At 37.3% G+C, this 27,239-nt stretch overlaps 4 protein-coding genes across 4 annotated transcripts; 1 reads left to right on the top strand and 3 right to left on the bottom strand.

The window, feature by feature from the left end:
* Nucleotides 1-41: 41 nt before the first annotated feature.
* LOC141898243 (growth hormone secretagogue receptor type 1-like) lies at nucleotides 42-3,985 on the bottom strand. The gene is made up of 2 exons (XM_074784069.1): nucleotides 3,661-3,985; nucleotides 42-907 (listed from the first exon to the last, which is right to left on the bottom strand). The coding sequence occupies exons 1-2, from the start codon at nucleotides 3,983-3,985 to the stop codon at nucleotides 42-44; spliced, it is 1,191 nt and encodes a 396-aa protein (XP_074640170.1).
* A 3,426-nt stretch (nucleotides 3,986-7,411) lies between these two features.
* On the top strand, nucleotides 7,412-13,037 carry LOC141899406 (ras-related protein Rab-35-like). Its single transcript, XM_074785681.1, has 6 exons — nucleotides 7,412-7,553; nucleotides 7,853-7,903; nucleotides 8,211-8,334; nucleotides 8,740-8,864; nucleotides 9,027-9,151; nucleotides 10,161-13,037. Exons 1-6 carry the CDS (start codon nucleotides 7,502-7,504, stop codon nucleotides 10,287-10,289), a joined length of 606 nt encoding a protein of 201 aa, XP_074641782.1. The 5' UTR covers nucleotides 7,412-7,501; the 3' UTR covers nucleotides 10,290-13,037.
* A 185-nt stretch (nucleotides 13,038-13,222) lies between these two features.
* Nucleotides 13,223-16,225, bottom strand: LOC141899669 (AH receptor-interacting protein-like). Its single transcript, XM_074786099.1, has 6 exons — nucleotides 16,107-16,225; nucleotides 15,493-15,672; nucleotides 15,236-15,410; nucleotides 14,769-14,955; nucleotides 14,151-14,293; nucleotides 13,223-13,711 (listed from the first exon to the last, which is right to left on the bottom strand). The coding sequence occupies exons 1-6, from the start codon at nucleotides 16,200-16,202 to the stop codon at nucleotides 13,506-13,508; spliced, it is 987 nt and encodes a 328-aa protein (XP_074642200.1). The 5' UTR covers nucleotides 16,203-16,225; the 3' UTR covers nucleotides 13,223-13,505.
* Nucleotides 16,226-16,965: 740 nt separating this feature from the next.
* On the bottom strand, nucleotides 16,966-24,030 carry LOC141898242 (aminopeptidase N-like). Its single transcript, XM_074784068.1, has 19 exons — nucleotides 23,609-24,030; nucleotides 23,327-23,485; nucleotides 23,106-23,223; nucleotides 22,865-22,985; nucleotides 22,634-22,788; nucleotides 22,438-22,548; nucleotides 22,038-22,172; nucleotides 21,704-21,769; nucleotides 21,426-21,491; nucleotides 20,003-20,169; nucleotides 19,799-19,896; nucleotides 19,447-19,589; nucleotides 19,121-19,324; nucleotides 18,538-18,617; nucleotides 18,152-18,262; nucleotides 17,889-18,056; nucleotides 17,400-17,525; nucleotides 17,215-17,296; nucleotides 16,966-17,103 (listed from the first exon to the last, which is right to left on the bottom strand). The coding sequence occupies exons 1-19, from the start codon at nucleotides 24,028-24,030 to the stop codon at nucleotides 16,966-16,968; spliced, it is 2,670 nt and encodes an 889-aa protein (XP_074640169.1).
* Nucleotides 24,031-27,239: the final 3,209 nt, after the last annotated feature.

Raw genomic sequence — 27,239 nt, 5'->3', positions numbered from 1 at the left:
GTTAGATATTATTTTTTTCACAGTGAGTGATTACCGGTAATTTAAGGTGTTTCGCCCTGCTCTTCCATCATTCTGACTCGATCCGAAGCTACAGGTTCGATCCCATCCTCTCCGGCATCCTCGTCGATAGCTTGCGATACTGACCTGCGGTATGCAGGGTTGACGCGCACGAACGGACTGGGAGTTTCTTCCATTTCGGTCCACGTGCACGACTCGCAACATACATAACGCGTGAGTATCTGTTTGAAAGCTTTGCGGAACTTCGTCGATATGACGTTGTAGACGATCGGATTTATGGCGCTGTTAATGTAGATCATCAGACGACAGAAATAAACTATGGCGATTACGGTAGGAATGCCCAGCTTTTTAAAAGCCTCCATCGAATTGTATATGAGATACAATGACAGTACGCGGAATGGCAACAGACAAACGAAAAATATGACAGTAATCGAAATCAACATGATAACTATTTGCCGCCTGCTGTGTAGAGCTGAGACGGCTTTGTCGTCGGTTTGATTACCAAGAGCGCATTTGTCATAGAGTAACTTTTTTCCAACGATTCCGTATAAAATAATCATTATGACGAACGGCACTAAAAGGAAGCAAACCGCAATGGCTGTGATGTACACCTGTTGCCACGGCTTGGTGATCAGAGTTTGACAAACTAGGATCGGCGTTCCGTCCAGGGCTCGTTTATGCATTAGTTCTGCCATGAAGAAAAACGGTAACGTGCTTATTACGGCAACTGACCAGACGACTGTGAGAAGCTTTGACAAACAGCGGTTGGTCCAAAGGGCGGGCGCCCGTAGTGGGTGACAAATAGCGTAGTAGCGTTCCATACTAATGGCTAGAATCGTCAACACTGATGCATGTGTAACGGCATTCTCAAGGAAAGGTAGCAATTTACCTGAAAAACAGAATAGATAATTACCATCTATTGGATTGGTATTGAATGTACGACGTTGAATTTTGAAACATGTAGATTTTTTAGACTTTTTCTGATTCACCAAAAGAGTTCACGATGTAAGCTTCCGAACATCGAGAGACCATTTTTGGACGCCTATGAAATGCTATTTAGAATAGTAGTGGTATGCAAATCGATGGACACCTCTCGAACCTAAATGCATTTGAAATTGATGTATCACATCTGAGTATTACCCGTAACTATCTTAAAATGAGAGTTATTTGGAAAGCATTATCGATGTTGTAAGCGCTAATTCGCAACCGCAAAATGTCATGAGTCTTGAGTCATTACTGTACCGCGGCAAATAAATCTTTTATCGCTCTTCAGATTTCTGCAAATAACATGTAGATTGTATGTGGAGAAAAAACTTGCAAGTACGCTGTAGGAGGACGAGGACAAAATCATCCAAACATCTTTTTATTGGAATACTGAAAACTACTACCGTTTACATCCAAAAAAAATTAATGATGTTTTAAAACTATATTGAAATCAGCCCTTTATCGAAATATGCTCTCAAGCTGAGATATCAAGACGAGAGGAATAAATGGACCCAGTAATATTCATTTTATGCAAGTCAGTTTTAGTTGGGAATCAAACAGACTTCGTGCCACAAACTAAATTTGTCAGATAACGAGGAATTGAAAAGGTAATCATTTTTGTAAAAAGGGGCAACTTAAATCTAAGATATAATTAGTCCCGCAAACGCATCCATTAGCAACATAATATCTTTGTTGATATTGTTAAGAGCTTGAGGTTTTGATGTCAACGAAGATATTTCGCTAATGGACGGAAGCTTCATTATATTACATAACGAAAATATATCAAGTACTCTTTTGTCTCCCAACTCAGTAGAATATATAAGAAAGGTTTGCAATTAAGGGTCAGTCTGGTTCGTTAATGAATATGGCATCTTTTCGGAATGTTCCATAAACCATCCTTTCTTTGTCGTTCGTTGTTCTTCGTCAGTTATCGTCGATTCATGGATCGCCATGCTAACTAAGGTAACTGCGAGAGAAATGCTATCAAAGAAAGAATCACTCTCCTGGCAATTACCTTAAGAAGCATCTCCGAAAATTTATCCTTCTAAGTATCCTTTTGTTCCGGGGACGATTTCCGTAGATTCTACTGATAAATTCGCACGCACAAAAGTTTGTAGAATCGATTCACATTTTAATTCCTCTTGTTACTAGTTATAAAGATACCAAAGTAAAAGTCCTAAAAAGGTTATGCTTATAACATGATCGACTAGATCAACTCTGTTATTGTAAGGACATGGGTTCAGTTGCGCAGTCGCGACTTCCGGTCGTAAAAGTGGTCATAAATTTAAAGACTGTGGTCTTAACTTGTTGGGTGGCTATAGAACTAAGATGGTCTAAGACTTGTCTTAAATCGTAGCCATGATTGTGGCATACTTAAGTATGTGGCATTCGAAGATTTCGTTTTTCGTTAACAAAAATGTGAGTTGAAAATTGATAAGTTAAGAAGTTTTTACATGTGGAATCACAACCAAATCGTTAAGGAGCGACTAACGACGGATCCGCCATGCCAGAGGATGCATGACTTTTCAAGTTTCAAGTTTCATGTGGAAACAATTCCCATCAACGCACATAACAAAATCGTTTGTTATAATAAAGCTAATGGGAGAACAGCGGTATCGCTTCAAGTCCGTTGAGAAGCTTCCATCGTCGTCTGACGTCACGACTCGTGAAAAGACCCGCCACTATTCCTGCCGCACCAATTTGATAATAAATGGAAAGATGATATTTTTCTATGAAGACGTATAAAAGCTCTAAACATACAACACATGGTAAGATTTTGACATTGCGTTGACTCGTTTGTGAAGTCATACAAAAACGAATGTGCAGATTTCTGGTAGATTTTCAAATTGACAATTACCTGATTCGTGATGAGACTTTTAGTCTATTCCTTACGTCGATAACACGGAGGCCATTCAATATTTTGTTTACTGAGTTTATGGTAATAGAATTTAGCATTTCATCTCAGGAATTTGAAATTAGATAAATGAAAAATTGTGGGATGGCATGTGGAATTTCGACGGTTAAAAAAATCGTCTGAAGTATACCTTAATATCGATTCTGATCATCAATCAGGGCCCGCGGTTGTGGTGTACCAGCTGGTTGATAAATTGAATATTTGATAAGGGGGTAGTATAGTCTCAAATGCAACCTTGAAGTATGTAAACCCTCGGCTCAGATTGAGATTCCAAGTAAATATCCAGATAGTTTCACTCTAACAATGGGATGAAATTACGAGTACGGTATCTCATGTATCCGATTAATGAGCGCGGTTATGACTGTACTGGGTGATTTGCTGAGAACGAACGGAAGGTCATAATTCGTAGCACTTCCTGCGGCGTTGAAGTGGTGTGTTATTAGGAAACAAACTGGTAAATACAATGACAACAACAAACCAACAAGCAGCCAATTATATCAATTGAACAAATCATGCAAAAATAAAATATTGAAAAGCTGAGATGAGTGCAATGCTGAGATGATACTTTGTAGTTTCTTTCTTCATTTAAGTATTTTAACTTAAACCCATTGGATATATTGAAATATATTAGTTTGCAGTGACACTTTGAAATCGATAACATCATCAAGAATCTTCGAAATCATCGATTAGTAATTCTTTGGAAATGTGACGTTAGCGCGATGGTATCTTCGGTCAATACTTACACATTCCTTCTCCGAGATTCCAGACGTCTTTGTTGTAGAACTCTTGAAGAGCTATCGGGGTACACACCAACAGGACCAGTAAATCAGCCACTGTCAGATTAACGAGAAAAAGATTCGTCGAGTTTCTCATGTCCTTGTTCAACATGACGACGAATATCACCAAAATATTCCCGATTATCCCGAAAACTAAAACGAACACAAACATGAACGTGACGGATATGGTCAGCGCTGGTGGAATATCTATCGATAAATAGTCACTATTAGTCGGTTGAACCGAAGTCAATGTACCGTTTTTTACGGTACCATTCAACATCGCTGCCGACATTTCTTCGATTTGAACAAAAACGGTCTCAAAGCAGAATCTGAATATCGTACGATCGATTATCTCTTTTTTTTTCTATAGAAAATATAATGAACGTAAGATACGAGTCGTCGGAGGCGGTATTTCTGAGGACACCGATCTGACGCTGCAGTGGTCTCCGACAATGATCTCCAATTCCCGATACTAATGGCTTTGCGCGTCTCGATTTCGAAAATATGAAAGATTGCGTGCGGATTATATCACAGTACGGTCTCCGTGATGTGACCAACCGTGCGCAGTAATCTTATCATCAGATTTGCTCTGTAATTAACGTATATACGGTCTTATGGCAGATGACATACGAATGAAGATAACGTAAACGTTGAATCTTTCAAAACTTCCATCGGCAACGTGCACACATATTTTGTAACACAATGACGTATTGCTATATCACTTCAGTTTTTCAAACGCTGAGATTTCAAATCAAATGCAATCGCATCTTTTTTCGTCGGTGGCACATATTTTATGGTTTACATTGAGCGCTCTAATTAATCCAATAAGAAGATAGTCAATCACAGACTCTGCATCGTTAACTGAAAAATAAAACAGTATCACCGCTGTTTATCTGAGCCACTCAATGGGACACGTTCGACTTAATGTCCGTGAAATTAGACAGCAATAATTTTCAGTATGCCTCCGTGATTGCACGTGAATAATTAATCATTCTGCGGATTTGTCGTTTGTCGTGTCGACGTCATCAATGCGTCCGTTGTCTTCTAGGCGTAAAACATCATGCAGTGAATTCTTCGGCGAGTAACTGCGTAGCAACCTGTTTGATATACAAGAGATTGCACCCAGGAGGAAGTTGGCCAGACTGTCCTAGCCAAATACACCGCAGAAGCGGCCGATCACATCGAAACAACCACTCGAATATATATATTTCGGTGATGCAGTGGAAACGTGCGTTGAGTCGGTCACTAAATCTTTGGTCCATTTATTGCTCCGCAATTGAAAGTATTCCTTGCATTCTTAACGGCATGATTTTGCTTAATGGCGCTTTTGCCAAGGAAATTAAGCGGCCGTGAGTATGACTGATACGTAAACCACTTCTGAAATCTGCGGATTTTCTACGCATGAAATGACACGGATTAATTCTATCCCGTAATTCTAGTAATGGTGGCTTTCTGTCCGGGCCTTTTATAGAGGACGTCGGGGGACGGCGAACGTGCATACGCGATGTTTGTTCACGACATAACAAAAAGTACTGAAAAGTGAAAGCAAACAATTTCGAAGCATCCCTGGGAGTCAAAATGAAACAGACGAAAACGTAGGCAATTTTGATAATTGAATTCACAACACGGTGAAATGTTTCGTATTTTACCGAGTATTTGTGAAATATATACCCCGGAAATGTCTGCCTGTTTTTCGTCAATTTGATTTTATTGAATTAATTACGACATGTTATATTAGTTTTGCGAGGTGCCTTGATCGTTCACCAAAGTTGAAAATACGAATACGTTTCTCGCTACGAAAAAACGGTATATATGAGTGCAAAATATGTACATATCATTACTTTAGAAAATGCTTGCAAATTTAAGTTTTTTTATTCTAGATTAAGTTCAGCGCATGTAGTTATGCTATACGCGCATCGTGCAAAATTCTCTGTTATAGGCCCCTAAGCCTCCAGATAGATGATATGCAAATCAGGGCGCCAGAAGGCAAAGATGAAGAGAAACGTCGAGTTTTCTTTTTAAGAACCCCACGGACTGGGATAGTGACCTATATTCGCAAGCAATCGATCGAAAGAGAAAAAGATTCGGTTTGGAAAAACACTTAAGGCAATAGTGCGGTGTCTTCGTAATTTTCACTAGATATCTTTTCGTGGAACAATTGAGAGTATCACACGCGATGTATCCATTTGGTGGCCTATTGATCTATTTTCGTGTTTCCTTATAATTGGTTCGGTATAACTCCCGAGGGAATTTCTATTTGAGAAACTGAATGCATTCAATTTTCAGCAAATTTTATTTGTGACATTGAAATGTCGAGCCGAGGGAACACGCGCTGAATGGAATTTGTCGGAAAAGTCACTCGAATGAACTCGATGCATGATTCTGAGGTTCTGTTTTCATTTTATGCGCTCATTCACGCGATGATGGAATTAAAACGAGACCGCGACAGTTTCAACAATCATTTGATGAACCACCGAGGAAGAATAAATTAGCCCACTGGGAACATATACGGTTAATTCGATTATATTAATTGAGTCAGGGCAGCGCTGCTTCTGGGACGCATTATCCCGATGAGGCGAACTCGTCAAAAATCCAGGGATGCGGTTTAAAACCTGTTACTTTTATCCGTGAGCTGTGAATTCGTTATACGGAATCGATAAGAACCAACCGGGAAAAAGTAAACCCTAGATGTTATAGAGTTAGACTATAGAGAACCGTGCTCGGAAGCCGATGGTGCGTGCAACCGATTTCGGTTTGGGGGTTACTTAAATCAAAAGAAATTCATCTCAGAGATGATTTGCCTTTAACGATCCACTCTTGTCTCAATTGTTTTGTCTAAATGGTAAGAATTATGCTCGAAGAAAGACTTTGCCTTACTTGTCTCTGTCTCGGTGATAAAAAAAAAAAACCTCAGCAAGAGACGGTTAGAATTTCCTCGTGGTATTTGGTTTCGCTGCGCTTTCCACCATTTGTTTTTCCATTCTCATCACGTTCGTTAATGACTGCCGCCAGAGCAATACTAAAATGCATCAGTATCTGGAAAACATTAAGTGCTAATGTGTCTTAGATATAGACATCCCTAATAAAGACATGGGTGACAATTTGCGTCATTGATTTCGAGCACTGCATATGAGAAAGCGAGAAGCAAATAATCTTACAGAAAGTTTAGACTCCCCAGAAAATCGCTACAATTCTTTTAGATTTTTTTCAACATTTTAGTGAATATATATGAATATTCTTTTGAAACATACATTGGATTTTCCAAGCGGCCTCTCCAGGCGGTGTCTTGTCCGGCCTCAAAGCCGATAGATGGCGAGCGTATCTCAGAGCAAACCAAGTTTCAGAATATCGGATACCAGGCAACCCTACATGTATATAGCAATTTGAAATTTGACGGACGGAGCATGAAAGGGACATTCTTTTCAGTTTGAATTGGACAATATTTTGTCCTTTTTGCCGCTGGGACATGCCTGTCGGTTTCCCGCGGCACCCGGTCGTTGGATCCAGGGGTAAAGTTCATTGATAGGTAGCGATTGGGGACATGATTCGAATAATAGGGACCGTAGTCACGGGGTAAGCGAAAAAAATTTCGATCTCGGCGATTCGAGCTGGATCTGTGTAAATGTTTCAAATTCAACACTCGTCATTTTGGGGTTTCGAACCCACTAAAATATAACGCAAATTACAGTAAGTGCGCATGCTCAAAAGATATCGCCTAGCCCATTTCCGGTGATCTAATTCCTTATAAAATTTTCACTTTTAGCTCGAAAACGCGATGAAAAACTGAATGATTCGATAAATATTCACGATGGCAAAAGAATACGATCACTTGTTTAAGTTATTGATTATCGGGGATAGCGGTAAGTTCAATACTTAAAGCCTTAGACGTATATTACAATCGAAATGTCGCACTAATTACTGAAATACACAGCGCATAAAGCTGATTTACAGTTTCAAAATGAAAGAAATGGAATTATCTTTTATTATCGATGCTGGAAAATAATTAATTCAATCAATCGGTTTTATATTGACGGTTGTCTTTACCCAGCCTCTAACACATCGATATAAAACCTCTGTACTTGATGTATGATGCCTTGCTTGATGGTGCCTAATTGCATGTCTATGTTCTAATAATACGCTAATTGCTCCTTTTTTACAGCTGTTGGTAAAAGCAGTCTTTTGTTGCGGTTCTCGGATAATGTATTTTCAGGTAATTATGAAAACTCTATTTTTCAAAATGGAACAGTTTTAAATACCATACCTAGCTAAGTAGTTAATGACTTAAGTCTATTTTTGTGTGTAATCGATTTTTTGGGATATTTCGCTTAATCTTTTGAACACATACTCAATTTGGTCTTAATACGACCAGTCGGACTGTGTAGTCTAAATAAACCATCGTATTTAGATCCACACAAAAATAGACTTTAGTAGTAGTCAGTCATTATAGCAATGAGTCATGCTATAGTGATTACGATGAATGATTACTTAAAATGAGTTGAACTTGTTTTCGTTGCAAGGTACCTACGTCACGACGATAGGAGTCGATTTTAAGATAAGAACAGTCGATGTGAATGGCGAACGCGTAAAATTACAAATATGGGATACAGCCGGGCAGGAACGATTTCGAACTATTACCTCAACGTAAGTAGAACTTCAATATTTGACTACATTATCCTCAAAATGATGGAATAGATCAAGATCATTTGGTAATTTAAGCAGCTTATTAATGTTTTTGACAGCCCGACTTGTCCCCTAAAATTCAAGAGTGCTTTGTCTTTTTCTGGACTTATTGTGGGATGTCTTACGTATTCATCTTAACACGGAAATTGTGTATCTTCTTGACCTAACTAGACAGAAGCGGATCAAAATCGTGTGCAATTAATGACCTTAGATTTGTGTAGCATTTTACAGCATAAACGTACATCAGAAGTTACACAGTTAGTCTATGTAGGTCATTACAGTGAAACCAGCGGGATAATTACATAAAAGCTTTGATATAAATAATGAAACTGATTCATTGAAGTTATGAATTTTTCGCTGTTATAGATATTATAGGGGAACACACGGCGTCATCGTCGTCTACGACGTTCAAAATGGACAATCTTTCGCGAACGTCAAACGCTGGTTGCACGAAATTGATCAAAATTGTGATGTCGTCAATAGGATTTTAGGTAAGGTGATTTTCATGTTGATAAAACAGGCTTTTGATGAAATACTTCTCTGGGCCCAGTTTCACAAAGAAGTTAAACTCAAATCTTAACTGCTTTAGGCTTAAACTTTTTAGTGAAACTAGACCCTGCGTTTATTGCTAATATGGTCTTTTTTCTTCCTAGTTGGTAATAAGGATGATGATCCAGATCGTAAAGTAGTTCTCACGCAGGATGCAAAAAGATTTGCCGATCAAATGGGAATACAACTGTTCGAAACTAGTGCAAAAGAAAATAAGAACGTTGAAGAGGTACGCATACACGACAAGCTGTAAACCACTGGCCATGTGGACTTATGTCTATTTCAACCTGACTTGAGAGCATTCCGGGTGGCCTAGCTCAGTCATTTTTGGTAGTACATACCTGATAAAGGTCTTAGTAGGACCAGAAAGGACAGGCAGTCGACCTTAAACATTGTTTTTTAATCCATTCGAAACTGTATTGAACGATATCCAAAAAGTCTTTATTGAAAGGGGTTCCTGAGAGAAAATAGACTCCATGATTTGAAAGTTTAACAATATGTCTCCATGCCTACCAACTGAAGTTTGGTGTGTAGGCATGGAAACATACCGTTCAACTTTCAAATCACGGAGTCACTTCTCTTCATTTAACCCCTTTCAGTGAAGTCTTTTTAGATATCCTTCAGTACAGTTTCAAAGGATTAAATAATGATGATTTAGGTCGACTGCCTGTCCTTTCTGGTCCTATTAAGACCTTTATCAGGTATGTACTACCAAAATGAGCGAGCAAGGCCACCCGGAATGCTCTCAAGTCAGGTTGAAATAGATATTAGTTCTATTGGTCTACTGGTTAGCACGCTTGATTTTATACATCCGATCCCCGTTGAGTGCGCATAATTTCACTGTCACTTCTCATAATCGTGGACAACTTGAATTGATTTCGGTAGTTCCTCATCCTGCATCGACAACAGGATAGAAAGATAATAATATACATATATATGATGAAAATTAATAGTAATATAAATTGCCTGGGAATAGCCGAAATAAGAGGGGAGGGCAGCGTTCCGCTATATAGGACAATCTGTATAAGCACTGGTCAGGTGGACTAGTGTTCTACTGGTTAGCACACTTTCTGTGTATATGAGACCCAGGTTTGATCCCTGGTGAGTGTGGGTAATTTCAGTCACTTCTCATAATCGTTTCATGCATATCTTTCCCATCATCTTGATATGAAAATAATTTTTTAATAGCGTTTAATCTTTATCGTATTTTAGTTGACTTTCTCTGTGAATCGTTTCAGATGTTTTTAGCGATCACGAAACTGGTTCTGCAAACGAAGAAGGAGCAAATACGAGCTCAGATTCAATCGAAAAAAGACGTTATCGATATTCATAATGGCAATCGTAAACGAAAGAAGAAATGGTGCTAAGGAGAATTCGTAGTTTATTTAGTACACAAATGGAATAGAGATAGAAAAGTGATGAATTTATTTTAATATATAATGGATATTGTACGTAAACAAAACAAATGGAACTGAATTCAGTTCTAGTTGATATATGTATTTTGACTAGCGTACTGAGTGAGGACTGCCGGTGTATATTATACCCACCAGATGTGTAGTATGATCCGACTTGATTCGATGAAATATGCCACGATTGATCGAAACGGTTGTCACAAAGCAATTTCTGAGCCGAGTTGTACTCAAAAACCAGTTGGAATAACCAGAGATTGAGGGATAGTAATATTGAAATTGATTGTAATTGTCGATTCAACGTTCTGGCGGAATTGGCGCCACTGAATCGTTGTGTCCTACTGTTAGTGACTGTTTAATCGATGGTATAACCTGCTAAGAGTTAATGGAAAACCATCAAATCTAATCATTTCGAACGAAATATATGGTGTTTAGGTTATGAAGAACCTTGTTTCATTTTTCGGTGGAGCCGTGCATGCATTTGTGGCAACCATTAAAAATGAATAAAAATCAGAAATATTAGATACCGTGTAAATCGTTCATTTGCTTTTAGTAGCTGATATAATTTGAGTAACTTAAAATTTGAAGCGAAAGTGTACTGTAATCGTAAAATGGACTCAAAACTAACTGGTATTATCTTCCTAAGATTGTATTATTTGAGCGATTGATTCAAAAAATATTGTCTTTTTCTTTTGTATGAAGCAATAAGTTCTAAAATGAGTGAAATACTTAATTTTGTTTATGAGATTTTTATTATCCCAGTGCTGGAGGAATATAAAGATCCATCCAAAACCATCTAAAATTTAAAACTTCATTTGTTTATTAATTGATATAAGATTGATTAATGATATACATGTGTAATAAATATATACTTTAGATTTAATTGATTTAAATATAAATCTTAAGCTATAGCCAATCTGTTTCCTTTCAAAAATACTACAAATGTCTTTCTTTATTTTGCCCCGAAATATGCGTAAACTTCTAGCCCTATTAATTTTCGATGAACCATCCCCAATTTTAAATGCGTGCTATTTTTCATAGCCCACAGCGATAAAGCCAAACTATTGGAAATACTGCTATACCGGTACCTGTATGTCTATTGAGAATAATCATAATATTTTACTACGTGTATGTATCACTCGTATAAAACGTTCTCCCCGGCGGAGATTCTAACCTGATGGCGTCGAAATAGCCGCGGTTTGAACTATGGCCGAGTGTAGCGATGCCATCAGGTTCGAATCCCTGCCTGGAGAGGATGATATAAAATGGCTCAATTAGTTCTGATATTCTTAGAGTTGTTTGTATTACGTATGAAATGTGAAGTCGGTGTTAGGTCCATTGCTCTGTAAACTATTTAACAGTATTCCAAGTCTTTTTTTAGTTATTGTCGTATTTTTCAGTCGCACGATGATAGGTGGCCAAGCAAATTTTGATAAATGTGGTTTTTCCCGAGATGATAAATAGCAACCTCAAAGTGAAGACTCGCATGAAATATCGACTATATTATTGTGACTACTGAAAAAAAATATTGTGGAATTTAACATACATATACGTGTACAAATTGTTAAGGATGTCTTAATTTTAGTAAAGTGGTCATTCATTTATTACATATGCATAATGAAGGGGAGTGCAAGAGATTTGTGCCATTGTGTACTATAATACTTAAAAGTCTAGGAAAAATAGCAGATTTTGGGTTTCGAAAAATTTAAATTCTATGCGTACATGTACATAATAAATGAATGATCACTAAGGTTGTATGTGTATATGATAAAGTACAATGTATAATGTATTTGTTTACGTGCTTGTATTTTAAGATCGATCGAATTCAAATCAGAGGATTACTAGTTTCAGATGAATTTTTAGTCGTAATATACTACGAGAATTGGTAAGATACTGATTTCGGTAAAAGTTTAATGTTATAGCTTGCTATATGCACGATATATATTAATCCAGCCAAAAGTTTTAGCCGCATACAATTTTGAGCATTTGAAATGCAGATGCTCTCGATTAACAACCATCAAATTCAAAAGCCGTTGTGGTGATTTACAGAAAAACTCTGTGCTGGTATTTTATAAGCTTATTACTGGTAAATATAGAAAATGGATTATACATTTTCAATTTCATGTAAAGTTTTACTGAGTGTGATTGAAATGTCCATACCCGGTTGCTTTTATGCTAAATGCTAACACGAGCGTTGCGTATATGTATTGAGAATGTAATTGGAATGATCAGTTGGCAAATCTGGGCGTTTTATATACCTTGTAATGGTCCTAGATAATCATGTGTTTCAAAGTTTTTCACTTGCGTTACTCATCAGTTCCTGGTTGTGTTTGTCGTGATTTTCAAGGTGTTTTAATATTAATAGTTCTTTGATGATCTATCGATCTACTTAAAAATCCACCTTGAAACTTTACCATTATTCATTTCCGGCGGTCGAAGTAAGAAAATCATTAAAGAATTAGGAAAGAAAGTCCTCCTATATGACTTGAAAACCATTGTTTTCGTTGATACTAACACATTTAGATTTATAACGGTAACACTTTGAGAGACCAGAACCCTACAGACTGCCAACAAATCAGTCTTCGATGCAATTTCGATAACAGATCACAGGAATCTTCAGAATATGGGCTTTTATAACACATAATTATACATTCGTATAGGTTATATTTACATTACTGATTATTAATTAATAAACGATTATTTCTCATAGATGTCACCATTTTTGAGTTTTATGTTATATTTATTGGTTGATTCCAATTTCGCAGGCATTTACTGGTAATCTCCTCGGTGGAAGTATCCTATTCATAAATAAAAAGATTGAATTTTTTAGCAAGACCCAAAAATGTGAACTATGAACTACAACTTTATGAAAACCATTTATTTAATAAATATTCAACACAAATATGTACCTTTGATGACTATTTTTTACGAGTACAACAAATTTAACACCCAACAATCAACATTTCTTTAAAGTAGAGATTCGATACATGGAATGCGTGTTCTACGAACATTAACTAGTTATCTAAGCATATTCCACTGGCTCGTATGATATGGAAGCTCACCATTTGCTGAAGCCAGCGTGATCAGGGACGTGTTTAGGGAACAAATCATTCACTGCTTAAATCTATTCATCTAATAATATTTCATAAATGCCTGTTTCTAGCCACATGGTCATCAACTGAACATTTTCCCTTGCAATTTCAATTTTTCTTCTTCCTCTTTCTCTTTTTCTATTTTCGCCAGAGCTAACATTTGTGTTTTGACAGTGCTCTTCAACGACGGATCTAATTCGCAAACTTTGTCGAAGTCTTCACGAGCCTCCTTGAAATTCCAGACACCAGCATGGGCCTTCGCTCGTCGAAAATATGCCTTTACGTTTTCTGAAACGTGGATGAAAAACACGTTTACAATACAGTGGTACATGACAAGGGTCATTCATTTATTACGTACGCATTAGGGGAGGGGTCAGTGCAATTGCGTACTGTAATGCTTAATGTATATGAAAAACTGGCCGATTTTGCGTACAGAGGGGGAAGGGTTGAAAAATTCAAATTTTATGCGTACGTTATAAATGAATGATCCCCAAGCTATTTATCTGTTCTGTTAACATTTATCAAGAACCTTCCAGGAAAAATCATCATTAATATACCGCAATGATGCCTCGAAATTGCAGTTCGATTCATAAACAACAGACTAGTTCACTACTGATATCACAGAGTATTTAATGGAAACTGCAGAAGTCATACAGCATTTTATCGAGGCGGCCATGTTTATTTGAATGAGCATCTTGGCAGACAGCTTCAATGAATTGTCACTCACTTGGATCTATTTCTAATGCTTCGGTTGTGTGTTGTATGGTGGGATAATATTCATTCAACAGCAGTTTACACTGAGAGTAATTCAGTAAAAACGGCAGTTTCTGTTCATTCAGAACGTTCCATTCTACATCGTGAGGTTTTTCTCTGCAATAATACCAGTAAAGATAGGCTTTTAGAATGTACAACCAACAGGTTCGGAAAGGATAACAACAATCGTAGGTGTAGAGAGAATCCCACAATGATAATATAAAGTCAGAAAATGAAACTTCGAGATAGTAGTTTATTTTATCGATTATATCCTAATAGTCATCTTCAGGAATAATTCATTATTCATTATTCCTGAAGATGACTATTAGGATATAGTCGAAACGTTGAAATAAACTACCATCTCGAAGTTTCATTTTCGGACTTTTTATTATCATTGTGGGATTCTCTCTACATCGCGTTAACACGGATATAGTGTTCTACCAATCATGAACAATAGTAGGTAATTTGTGTGTAATCTATATTGACAAACATTCTGAAACTGTTAACTCAGTATTCTAAGCCAAATTCCATAGTGAAACTCGTTAATCAGGACGTGTTTGGCTTATATTCATGATTAGAAATAAACAAATACCTTAATAAAAGTTGTTCTAACATTCCGATTGCCTCTGCATACACATCAGCTGCCGCTTTATACTTCTTCTCTTTATACAGAAGATTGCCTTCTTCTTTCAACTTGGGTATCGCATCTATTTTCTCATCTTCGTTCATACTCCAAGCTTCTTTTCGATAGTCGCCCGGTTCTTCTACTTTCACCAATTCTGCAAAATTAAACCAGATAGATCCTAGGCACAACAGCAGATGTTATGGAATATTCGAAGGATCCTCATTAAGTACATACCAGTAAGCAATATTTCACTGATAGTTATATGATTAAGATTTTGACATTTTTCTGAACCTATTTATGATTTAACACATGTACCATCCAACTCCGATATCACTCTCGAATTGAACTAATTTCGTCCTGCCCCAAAATATCCGAGTGGAGTCTTCTGTATATGATAATGATACATTTGTAAACTATTATTCAATTGAACAAACCTAATGTAAACTCTAAATCAATAGGATTTTTCATCAAATCATCGAGATCACAGTATCCTAAACCTCCTTGTTCGGCCATTGACATCATTCCACAACAATGTTTACGCTCTTCAGCCTTTTTATTAGAGAAATAATCCCGCAAACTTTTCGCCACTGTTGGATAACACTGTACCAGCTGCAAGAAAAATAATGAACACGAATCGATGTAGGCTAACTGCGACCAGAAAATACTGATTTTCTCAGGCCGTATCACTCACTGATTTATCTACTGTGAACGTCGACACTTCTTCAGGGTTCATCGTTTTCAGACACGCTTCCCAAACTTCCAGTTTAAATTTCTTACCCAGAATCAACTCCATCGGTTTGCAATATTTCTTAGTATCGTCGAGAACTGTCTTTTCTTCATCACATTTACGAGTTTGATAATGGAAGGTAAGCTGAAATAGATTAATATAGGGCAGAAATAATAAGCAAATCAAATGTAGGACGGTAAAAGGCCATCCTAATCTGAGGAATTCATCGCAGTCTCATGCCACCATCATTTCTTGCTTGATGGTCGGGTTGCATCGAGTAATCCTTGAGAGGCATATAACAATGATTGAGAAAGGACGTGCGGGCACAAATATCGGTCTAACTGCAGTTTGGGTCACCTTTCCACTGGGTGGCGTTAGTGTTATTAAAGAATAGTGTTATGGTAAGGTTAGGTACATAACCATTAGGGACACCTAAACTGCAGTCATACCCAAATATCTTCTTATCTTGGCTGAGGCTATGCGGCTATGCCTTTGCAAATCGCAAATGCAATTTAGAAGAAGAGAATGCGGTTAGTAATAGTTTAGTTAGTTCTAAATCAAGATTCAGTTTTACACACCTTTGTACCATCGACGTAGCCATTTTCTCGAGCGCTCGAAGGTTTCCCTGCATAAACGATCTTCTTTGAAATGCCAAAATCCGATTCTGAAGTCATTTTGTTGGTTTTTCCGAAATAAAGTTAATTTACTTCCGGGTTAATGGCAGGTTCAGTAAAGGGTGGCTCCGATATATTGAGACCCAGACAATACAATTCAATTAAAATTAGCTTTATTGGTCTATATCGCGTAAAAACAGCGGAAAGACTTTAAGTGAACCGAACATTGCGAGAATTCCTCTTGCACTTTCAATGACGAGCATCTAAAACTACTCAACGGATCTAATTTTCACAAAGTGTCTTTTGTTGATGCGGCGGCCAATATGTAGTAATGGCGATGGATGGGAATGGGACGGGCCTCTCACAACGACGATCGTATAATCTAGGTTTTGGTAAATATGATTTCATACGATAAGTTTGATCGTAGCTGCATTTAAGGATAACGGAATAGCTAAGAGGGGCCTCGCTATAATCTGAGCCAGTCCGGGCCGCACTCATTGCGATAAGTACAACGAACAGTGTCACTCTTGTAGAGGCAACTGCAGAGACTTTTTCAATTGACGCAGACTCCGGACGTCTTCCTGCACGGCTGATGAGCTGAAAGCCTGAGGAGCACGCTTTTATATGTGCGTTTCGAGGGTTCCCGCACGCGGGGACCGATTGACGGCGTATAGACTCAGAACAGAAATAGACAGTCAATACCCAGTTAATATTTGATTTATTCAAAGATGATATAGGACAGTTAAATCTAAGTAAATGTATCCCCTAAGCCACATTAAGGAATGAATGATTGATTGTATATATACTGATTCAAGTATACATTTTACACGTTGAGTTTATTTAGCCAATTCCTTATTTTGTCTTCGTTCGTCTGCATCCAGAGTATATTGCTTTTCGTCTGCTTGACCGCCGTGTCAAAGTAACTAGCTTGGTCGGGGTGAGTTCCAATAAACGTTTCCAGCTATAATGAGAGAATGGTTGTGCATTCTGTAAACACATTTTTTCCATAAAATCAATTAATCGATTTATTTCGGTCTAAACATTCTTCAAATATGGATGGTTTTTTACGTGCCTCATTCAACTCTTGTTCGGTGTTGAAATTCGTTGTTACACCGCCGATGATTGTTTCCAAATCAGGCGAAGAATCCTTGTACCTGTAACATAGAATGCAATGTAGCATGTTTAACATGATGATGATTATTTCTCTATTGAATAAGTTTGGTACGTTTGGAGGTTGGAGTTTTATGAAATGCCTACCTCGTGAATATAGTATCCCAGTTTTCCACAAAGTATTTCCAAGCCTGACTGCTGCCTTTGGGGTTTTTACCAACTGCCCGCATGATTTGCGGGGTGTCTGGTAAGTCCAGCGCTTGGTTCAAAAAACTGGGGGAAAAAGATGAAAAATGCAGAATGAAAGACAATAAAAGCAAGAATATTTTGTATAAAAATATTGCATGCTTTTGTGCCACAGTCACAGAATCAAATCGCGAATATTAGAAGCAATTTCAAATCTTGGAAATTATCAAGCATTTAACTGCACCAAAGAAGACTTCACTTAAACAATGACATTGTTGGCCCTACCTCAATACACGTATCTATCCATGCAGAACTAACCCTCATCATTATAACTACATGTAATATTCTGTAAGGGTTCTACGCGATGCAAAGTAGGCACTCTTATCCATTTTATTGCCCATGGGCACGAGGCATCATGAAGTGTAAGACGATTGTACGGCTTTTACTCACCTGTTAAGTATGGATGTGTCATTGGAATATCCCAATGAAGCCACAAATAGTTTATTCTCTTCTTGATTTGTAGATTTTCGATACCAATCAAACAAAAAATCCCACTCTTTCTGACCACCATTTCGAATGGCATTGGAGATTACCATAAATTTCGAATTTGGATCAATCCTAGAATAAAATCGGAACAACAAAATCGTCGTCGGAATCTATTATCATATCATTTGATAGAAATACAGTTACGTACACTATACGTCATTACTTACGGGTTATTTTCTGGATCGGCCATCCAATTCGCATAAATACTAGAGACCTTCGCTATACAATCCTCGAGTCCATAATAACATGAATTATCCAACATCGAAGTCCTTAAGTATCTAAAAATAATGATAATGATGATGATTATTATTATCATGTATATCAAGTATTTGTCGTAATGAGGTGTGTACCCGGTTCCAGAAACCACAGCGAAAAAAGCGAGTGTTAAGATTTACTCATTGTTTAAAAGTCCACGCTTTGCTTGAGGTTCAGAAGCGAACCTGGAGTTACGCCCTATAAATGTATCGATTAAATCTGTTGCTTTGTACATCTACTAATGTACATGTACATCAAAGACAGAAATATACACTTTTTCATTGTTTAATTTACGTACGTATCTGTAAAAGAATCCGTTTCCTTAGCGAGCCAACCGAGTTTATCGTACATTACAGAAAGCTGCTGTGCCATGAATCGCTGGGAAAAAGAAGAATTACGTTGAATAATTCGGTATTTTTCGGATGAAATTTATTTCTATTTTTGAAACAACTGAGGCAAATCCAGAGGAGAGCAACTTTTTGCAATTTTTGGGCCAATGTCTTCTATTTCTTTCAGATTTTTAATGACTCTCAAGTGTCTGGAAATTACATTAAATGTACCGAAATTCCAATTTGTCCAGACCCCTGCATACTTTGGTTCTATGTGGATAACTTTTCAGCATATGCCCTTTTCACTTCTTGGGGCTCCTGTCGAAGTCGACCCCTAGATCTACCCCTGAATAAATTGATTTCGCGAAAAGGTTCTTTCAATTGATGCGAATATACATTTATTTGGTTATATATTGAGACTTCGACTGATCAAAACTGAACGCCAGAATACATAACTGGAACGCAGGAATTGTTGTTTCTATCATGAATTTGATGTACTTATTGAGACGTAACCAATGTTAAATCAACATACATATCATGAGATCATATTACCGAATATTCCCAGAAAAGGTCCGTTGCTCCAATCAGCGGGTCTATGTAGATTAAGTGATCAATGTAAGTTTTCCACGGAAAGTATTCGGATTCGTCTTTCATATATTCGGACAGCTCCAGCGCAGTCGTCATATCGAGTATTTCTGCCCGAACGAAATAGAACGCGTCATCGATCAGTTGAACCCGATTCCTCGAATCTATCACCTGCAACAAAATATCTTATATAATATCCCTTCTGAAATTTTTGACACGTCGATGCAAAGATCCCAGTGGAAATATCAAAAGAAATCATTAAGGGCCATCTTTCCATAAATCGACTAAGGTACCTTGTGGTTATTTTTAAGTTGTTGAATGATCGCCTTCCAGTTTTTCTGATCGTAATTGACTCGATAGTAACCGCACTGTGCGATGTTGGCGATAATCCATGTGCTCGGGTCTGAGGGGTACCCGTCGCTTTTTCCAATGCGAGCTGAAATATTCAAAGTACCATAACTTAAAGTAAATACTTGAATATGTACCGATACGTGAATACCATTTACTTTTTTGGGGAAGAAAATCTATTACGAGTTTAAACGGCAATTGATGAAGTAATATTCATACGATCAACGTTTTTAAAAACAGAAAGAAAGAACTAACTTATACTTTATGTCTTCCGATGCTGGAGCTAAAATGACTTACTGTTATCTTGATTCATCCAAATTATATTCGCTTTGTCCATTGACCAGTTAGGAGTCGACTCGTTTGTTGTGAAAGTAAGGGGTACGTGCCACTTCAGACTAATCCAATATGCAACACATGCTTTTTTACACTTATGATTTATTATTGTATTTATCACGTATTTGTTAGTCGAATAAAAAACGCTTTATGAAAAATAAGTCGTACCTGTCTGTCGTAGCGTTATCAGCGTACAGGAGGAAGCGTTCCTGTCTGACGTTTGCTGTATCAGGGGCATTCTGGTCGCGTTCTATTGTCACTACCGGATATCCCTTTTGCTTAATCCATGGCAACATTATTTCTGACACATTTATAGAAGTCTTTTCTCTACTGGCCTAGTGAAAACAGAAAAAAGCTTGTAGCGTTAATCTTCCCGAAATAATAGGTAACGTGACATCACCAGCAAATCATAGAGGAATCCTTATGGTATGTTGTAATTTATTATGGAAATAAAATTATAATTATTATTATTATTACCGGTACTAAAGACAGGCTCGGTAAGGTTTAGAATTAAGATTAAATGTGAACTTATGTGAAATAAGGTTGAAAATGAACTTATTTCAAATTTCAATTATCTAAAGCCTAACATAACAACCGCGAACCTCTGTGAGACTGCATCTTTAGGACCCGTTCAAACCGTAAAACGACTTAACATATTATGAATAATGAAAAACGGACTCCTGGTCTATAAAACCATAGACTATATTAAACGAGTTTGAGCTGTTGATCTTCCGTAGTCCATAATAGAACCGACTGGCTCTACCTGACTCAACTACGAAAAAAAACGATCACTTTAAATCCTGTTATAAAGTCTATTTGATTGATTATGTGTAAAAAGTTAGAAATTCACGATTAAAGCATTTCTTAAATACTACGGCTCTAACGCCACGAAAACATCTCCCGTGAAGGTATTCACTACTAAAAAATGGACCGTTACCGCCTGAGGAGGCTAATAAACTACCAAACTAGAGGCGATGGCGGAGATTGAAACCCGATAGCATCTGGAACCCCAAATGGAGCTCTTAGATAGGTTAGAAATTTCAGAAAGAAAAACTCTGAAAAAAGGCCTTACAGATCTACCCCTGGGTTTGATATGCGTGGAATTATAAATGAGTTGAGAACTGAAACTAGAACTACAGTTTCATTTTACCACTATATCTCGGGTCGTTGTAATAGCGCGTATCAACTCATCCGAAGTGAATGTTTTTTGTGTCCTGAATGTCTGGAAAAATATTATGTAAAAAAAATATGACGGTTCCGGTGGGAATATCGATGAATCGATGTTTTTCTATTGGCGTACCTCGTTGAAGAAGTTGAGTAGGTCATCGGTAGTGTAGACTTTCAGCGACCGAGAAGCCTTCCAAAAATATAATGACAATTACTGGTAGATCCACGGAAGCGTCTCACGGGCATAAATGAAAGTGAACATATCGCCGAATCTCTTACGGCTTTGATTCGTTCAAAGTTGTCCACTATTTTTTTTCATTTTTATTCCTCTGTGATATATCGCTCGTCGCAGTCAGGTTTTGAATATATACACTTCTTTTATTCCCCTAAAGAGCTTCCGTCGGAGAATGGTGAAATGACGTACCTCAGTTAGAGCATTCAACAGATCATCGTGAGTAGCAGCAGAATACTTATGGTCCTTGATGTATTTCTGAAAGTATTCAAGAAATCATTAATTTCTTGCCATAAAACATATACGCATAATTTGCTAGTTACATGTTTGAGTAAAAAAGACAACATTTTGGAGGATATTATGAATGATGTTTACGCGAATGCTCAGTCGCTGCCTCCTCTTTCTATTCGTATCTCCTATTCCGTTATAGCATTTGTCAAATATTACCTTGCGACCGAACCAATACTCACAGTGATTCCCTTCTTGAATTTCTTTGGTCCGAGGAACATATTCATCATACGAATCACACGTGAAGCCTGAATAATACCGAACGTATATCAACTCTATATCGGGATTCAGTTACTGTGTGTTAAATACGAAATCGGGTCGGGTCGGGTCGGGTCGGGTCGGGTCGGGTCGGGTCGGGTCGGGTCGGGTCGGGTCGGGTCGGGTCGGGTCGGGTCGGGTCGGGTCGGGTCGGGTCGGGTCGGGTCGGGTCGGGTCGGGTCGGGTCGGGTCGGGTCGGGTCGGGTCGGGTCGGGTCGGGTCGGGTCGGGTCGGGTCGGGTCGGGTCGGATAACTAACCTTGCCATACGATATTGAGTCAAATATACTGGATATTTCTGATGGGTTATTGACTTGCGCGTAGATTGGACGTGTCCCACTCAAACTATCATCCCGAAGTACATTTATCGTATCGATCAATAGTTTCTCATCATCCTGTTCGCGATATCAAAAATACATAACTCTTAATGTATTTTTGGTGATATACATATTTTTAATCAATCTTCGTTCATTTAAAATGAAATCAAGTAAATAAAGAATTCCGAAATTTATAATGCCAGATTTGATGTTGATGTTACTCTTAAAATGTATATATTACTGTTAGTATTCTTTAATTAGTTAATTCAGATGGCTTTTCAGTTACAATGTGTTGTTCTGTTGGATTTATTGTTGATGAAGCTATTAGAATACTTGACCATACATTGACCCTGGGTTCCACGTGATGCACGCCGGCATATGAAACGTAGGTAGCAAAACCTTCGGTCAGCCATAAATCATCCCACCAACTCGCTGTAACTAAATTCCCGAACCACTGAAAATACATCATATCACAATACGTATAAACTGTGTATCTCATTAAAGTTTCATATTACCTTAACTCGTATTCATTCTTATACCTGATGAGACAATTCATGAGATATTACGAGAGCAATGAATATCTTGTAATCTTGGGAGGCATAGTCAACGTCACAAAGCAGCGTCGATTCGCGAAACGTGATTAAGCCCCAGTTTTCCATAGCGTTTGTTTGGATTTGTGGTATTGCTATCAAATCTGAAATTGATGATGGAACCTATATTATAGTTTCGTCTATTTCTATCATTCTTTATATGTGATTTATTGTAATTACCCATTTTCTGCAATGGGAAATCTACTTTGAAATAATCCACGTGGTATTCGAGGATATCTGCTGCAATTGAGTCGGCATATTTTGCGTAGGTAATATACTGCGGTCTTGTCCATATCCGGACCTGTTGAATAACAGAATTATCACATCAGTCAATACGATTTCGATGAGCAGGTTACAACTCTTTATCGTCGTAAAAAAACATTGTACCGGTATATACAAAGATTTACATTGACTTTCTCACCGTGGTTCCACTTTTAGACTTTCTTTCTATTGACTTGAATTCGCTGACGACAAATGCCAAGAGATACGTCGACATAACGGGCGTCGTGGCAAAAACATCGTCGATCCATCCATCAGCGCTGTATCGATGAAGGGAAATATATGAACATGATAAATAAACGGTTCATCTAGATTTCCTTTTTCTCGGTATTTTTTTACACAGTATTTAGACATTGAACTTACTCCGGTTTCGATGATGACAACTTGTGTGAGTTACTTAACGAATTCATTGGATTCTTTCTTCTAAGGGTTACGTCGAAAGTTGCTTTGAATTGTGGTTCGTCGAAACACGGAAATGCCTTCCGCGCATATGTCGGTGACAGTTTTGAAGTTGCCATATACCTATTTCCGATCAAAAATATTCATTGTAATACATAATTACTAGAATCAGTGAAGTGTGATACGTATATTCGAAAATCGTATATGCCAACAGAGATGAAATAAAAGAACTGATAAACTTTTTACTTGGTCACTGCGTTTTCTGTGTAGGGGCTTAAGTACAACCCGTTATAATCAGTAATCAACGGTGCTGAGTATTTCATTTCGATAAAATAGACCCGTCCAACTTTCATCTTCTTGTCCAATTCCCCGATGAAAAACTGTCGCGTCGAGTCCTGTCTCCATTGCTTGAAACTCGGTGCCGTTCGTTTGGTATTATTTGCTCCGAATTTTATCGTAGAATTGTCGATTTCCAAATTCAATATGTGAAATGTGATGAGATCGGTTGGTTTCAGACACTTGAAGTAAATACGAGTGAAACCGTGGAAACGGAAAGAAGTCGCATCGTTACTGTATATATCTGGACGAAGTTCGATGACGTAGTGAACCGGTTCTAGATCACGTGGTAAGCGCAGATCGGTGTTACTGGTGTCTAAAAGTTGAATCATAAACACGTATTGATAAGCATTCGAACATATACAGCGATCAATAACTAGAATCCAGCGTCGTTTTTCAATAAGCTATTCAAATAATGATACAACAATCAGCTGTTTCAATAGGTAATCAGGTCACTGATTTATATATTTCATTTTTAACTGTTGACTTTATTTTCTAAAACAAAATCTACATTCGACTCTTTTTAGATACCGCAGTCGAGGATGACGTATGAAAACTCTAGAAGATAATTCCGGTGGTATTATGACACGTTATTAACCCTATTTTGGAACCGGAAGCTTAAGCCAAACATGATCGTTTTCTATATAAATCCTATAACCTGATTTCAGTTAAAATATCGAATTGGAAGCAAACATCCACAATCATGAGGAAAAATAAAATTCTAACATCTACCACTCTTCCGATATTCTGCCCTGATGGGTTAGTGTTAAAACAGAATATTTAGATTATGCTCTTTTACTGCCAGCTTAAGCCTGCACAGTGATGTACAATCTCTGGGCCTGTGGTTATTTGATCATATAAACTCAGTTTTTCTTATGCGCTGGGCTGGGCTTTACAAACATTTATATGGCATCCCTTAGTTTTTTTTTGAAATCTTTATATTGATTGTCGCCATTATTTGAGAGAATCGAAATTAAAATACTAAACTAACAAGGACTATTATGTCATCCTGTCTTTTGCGTGAAAAATCCTATATCCATTGTGCATTGTGTTTGTCGGTAACATAACTATTTTATTAATTTTGTGAAACCGCTCAGGAAATCCATAAAACTGTCCTCTCATTTATGAAAGTTCTTCATCATCAATTATTAATTCATCATGATCAATCTCCATTCATTCTTCGCAGCTTTTAAAGATTTGTACTTAATAACTTTTCAATTAATCGTGTACATAGAAGACTTTGCTTAATTACGAAATATCCACTACGAAATACGAAATGATACTACGTCCGTATTGTGACGATATATAGAGAATCCCAGACTTTTATAACGAAAGATGAAATCCGGAAAGTTCCCTTTAAGCTGATGATTTACTGTTTCGACGTTTCGACTGATAACCTTAGTCAACTTCAAGAATTCTGAGTTAGATCAACAAATCAATAAAATCTAAATCAAAAAAATTACTAGCTTAAAGGAAACTTTTCGGACTTCATCTTTCGTTAGTGTGGGATTCTCATTATGTACGAAATGTTCGAATCTCTTTAGATATAGATCTCAATGGGTATATGATCAAACATACATATATGGGTCTAAATGAAAGTCCTACAATAGAATGCAATTGTTTCAGCTGTTGACTGCCATCAGGAATGATGATGGCTGTTTTAGTCAACAGCTGAAAGGTTGCGATTTCATTTTGATTTGATTAATTTCTATTGTAGGACTTTTTCGTTCAACTACAGTTGACAAGCGGATAAGAACGTTTTAGGATTTGACAAAAGGGTCTGTCAATACACCAGTGTTTCTTGTGTAACTAGCTGGGGTACGTGTGTTTGGAAAGTCAGCTGTGTCGTACATATCTGAATCAAAATCAAAATCTACAAAAGCCTCTCCTTCTCTTAATCTCAGTTGGAGACGTATTCAGTTACTTCAAACTAGAAAATTCAGATAAAAAAACAGCTGCTTTGTCAGCTGCTTTAACAAGATTTAGACAAAAGAGTAAAATAAAATAGGTCTATGCCAATCTAAAACATACAATCATCAATTTGAATTTGCAGTGTTATTTCATGGAAATGTGAGCTGTAATTCAGTTGGTAGGTTATTAGCTTTTACATTAACATTTGGTCCCAGTTTCACAGTTCTGATCCAACCTTGGAGTAATCATTGAATTCAATGTCTACCCCAAGATCCAATATTGAAGTGAATTAACTCTACTCGCAGAATTAACTCTACTCGCAACGATGTGGACCTGAATCCGGAGTATTAGATAGATGAATAAATGAATGACATAATATTCCTCAGAATCATATCCTTAATATCTTGAATTATGAGTATGACTTTTGATTTTCTTGTTAAACACAATTTCCACTGGCTTCAATTTACCGAGGCAGTCGAGAATTCCATCTGAACTGAGGTGAATCAAATGAATTGAAAGATTCAGTTTTTACCGTATATATTACAAGAATAGACATAATTTCTGTTCGTTTAAGTGCCTTAGTTCTGACCCTCAACTGTTCTGAGGATTTCAAAAAGATCCAGTGACGATTTACGCCTTTCGAAATTCAATTTTGCTTTTAGAACATCATTTCTATAATCGATTCTTCAGAAAATTAGATTACATTCAACAACCAAAAACTTAAATGTACCGTATTTTTGATCCAACAATAGCATACGATAAGAAGCACATTTGCATGGCTTCCTTTTTCAATTCTTTTTTCTTGTTTTGAGCAGCAAGTGAATTTTAACAAGATTTTACTTGAGTTTATAATTATTTGACTCACCAGTTTTAGTGTCCACAGCGTGTTGTACTATCACAGTTGTAAGTAAAAAGCTAGCAATCTTCAGCAAGTCCATCTTTCCCATTTGAAAGAACCGAAGCAAGTGCAGAGCTTACATAGCAATTTGGATTATATTTATATAAAGCAGCTGGAATGAAAAGGGCTTCCTATTTCTTTACGCTTATTGAATTACCGGATGAGATTTTCGAACATATTGGAAATTGAACATATGACGATTTGTTCTGGTACAAATATTAGAATAGACTGCAGATTCCAATATGTACATTGGCTCTAACAAAGGAATAAAATCGATTTCGTTTTTTTTAACCGTGATTTAATATCCAAAATGAATATTACAAAAATCGACGAAACATTATGGAGAAATAATTTTCTTTTAGAAAACGTTTGTTTTCCCTTTTGTATCATATGAAGAGAACCTGGAACAAAATCGACGAAACATTATGGAGCAATAATTTTCTTTTAAAAACGTTTGTTTTCCCTTTTGTATCATATGAAGAGACCCTGGAACGTGACGCAAAAACCTCTATTAGTTCCACTTAGAGAAACTACGCTTTCTGCAACTGGAAAGTGAAATATCTTTGAATAAATCACGGACTTCTGGAAGCAATTCCGCAAATCTTGGATAATTTGATTCAAGGGATAACAAGGAACAAACCGCCCTAAGACACAACCTGCTCGTTGAAGTGTTGATACAGCTTTATTTATGTGGTTGACGGAAAGAATTTTCCGGGGTCAGTTTCGCTTGGA

Source organism: Tubulanus polymorphus, chromosome 2 (genome assembly GCF_964204645.1).
Source record: "Tubulanus polymorphus chromosome 2, tnTubPoly1.2, whole genome shotgun sequence".
NCBI lineage: Eukaryota > Metazoa > Nemertea > Palaeonemertea > Tubulaniformes > Tubulanidae > Tubulanus > Tubulanus polymorphus.
This window is presented reverse-complemented; position numbering and strand designations above follow the sequence as displayed.

Excerpts from the sequence above, each read along its gene's own strand:
- LOC141898242 (XM_074784068.1), bottom strand. The coding sequence starts at position 24,030 with ATGATTCAACTTTTAGACACCAGTAACACCGATCTGCGCTTACCACGT. Across the intron at positions 23,486-23,608 it reads ACAGAAAACGCAGTGACCAA|GTATATGGCAACTTCAAAAC; the intron begins GTAAAAAGTTTA and ends GATCGGAAATAG. Across the intron at positions 19,897-20,002 it reads GATAACGCTACGACAGACAG|TCTGAAGTGGCACGTACCCC; the intron begins GTACGACTTATT and ends ATATTGGATTAG.
- LOC141899406 (XM_074785681.1), top strand. The coding sequence starts at position 7,502 with ATGGCAAAAGAATACGATCACTTGTTTAAGTTATTGATTATCGGGGAT. Across the intron at positions 7,904-8,210 it reads CTCGGATAATGTATTTTCAG|GTACCTACGTCACGACGATA; the intron begins GTAATTATGAAA and ends TTTCGTTGCAAG. Across the intron at positions 9,152-10,160 it reads AAAATAAGAACGTTGAAGAG|ATGTTTTTAGCGATCACGAA; the intron begins GTACGCATACAC and ends GAATCGTTTCAG.
- LOC141899669 (XM_074786099.1), bottom strand. The coding sequence starts at position 16,202 with ATGACTTCAGAATCGGATTTTGGCATTTCAAAGAAGATCGTTTATGCA. Across the intron at positions 15,673-16,106 it reads GCTACGTCGATGGTACAAAG|CTTACCTTCCATTATCAAAC; the intron begins GTGTGTAAAACT and ends AATCTATTTCAG. Across the intron at positions 13,712-14,150 it reads AGCATTAGAAATAGATCCAA|AAAACGTAAAGGCATATTTT; the intron begins GTGAGTGACAAT and ends TCCACGTTTCAG.
- LOC141898243 (XM_074784069.1), bottom strand. The coding sequence starts at position 3,985 with ATGTCGGCAGCGATGTTGAATGGTACCGTAAAAAACGGTACATTGACT. Across the intron at positions 908-3,660 it reads GAATCTCGGAGAAGGAATGT|GTAAATTGCTACCTTTCCTT; the intron begins GTAAGTATTGAC and ends TCTGTTTTTCAG.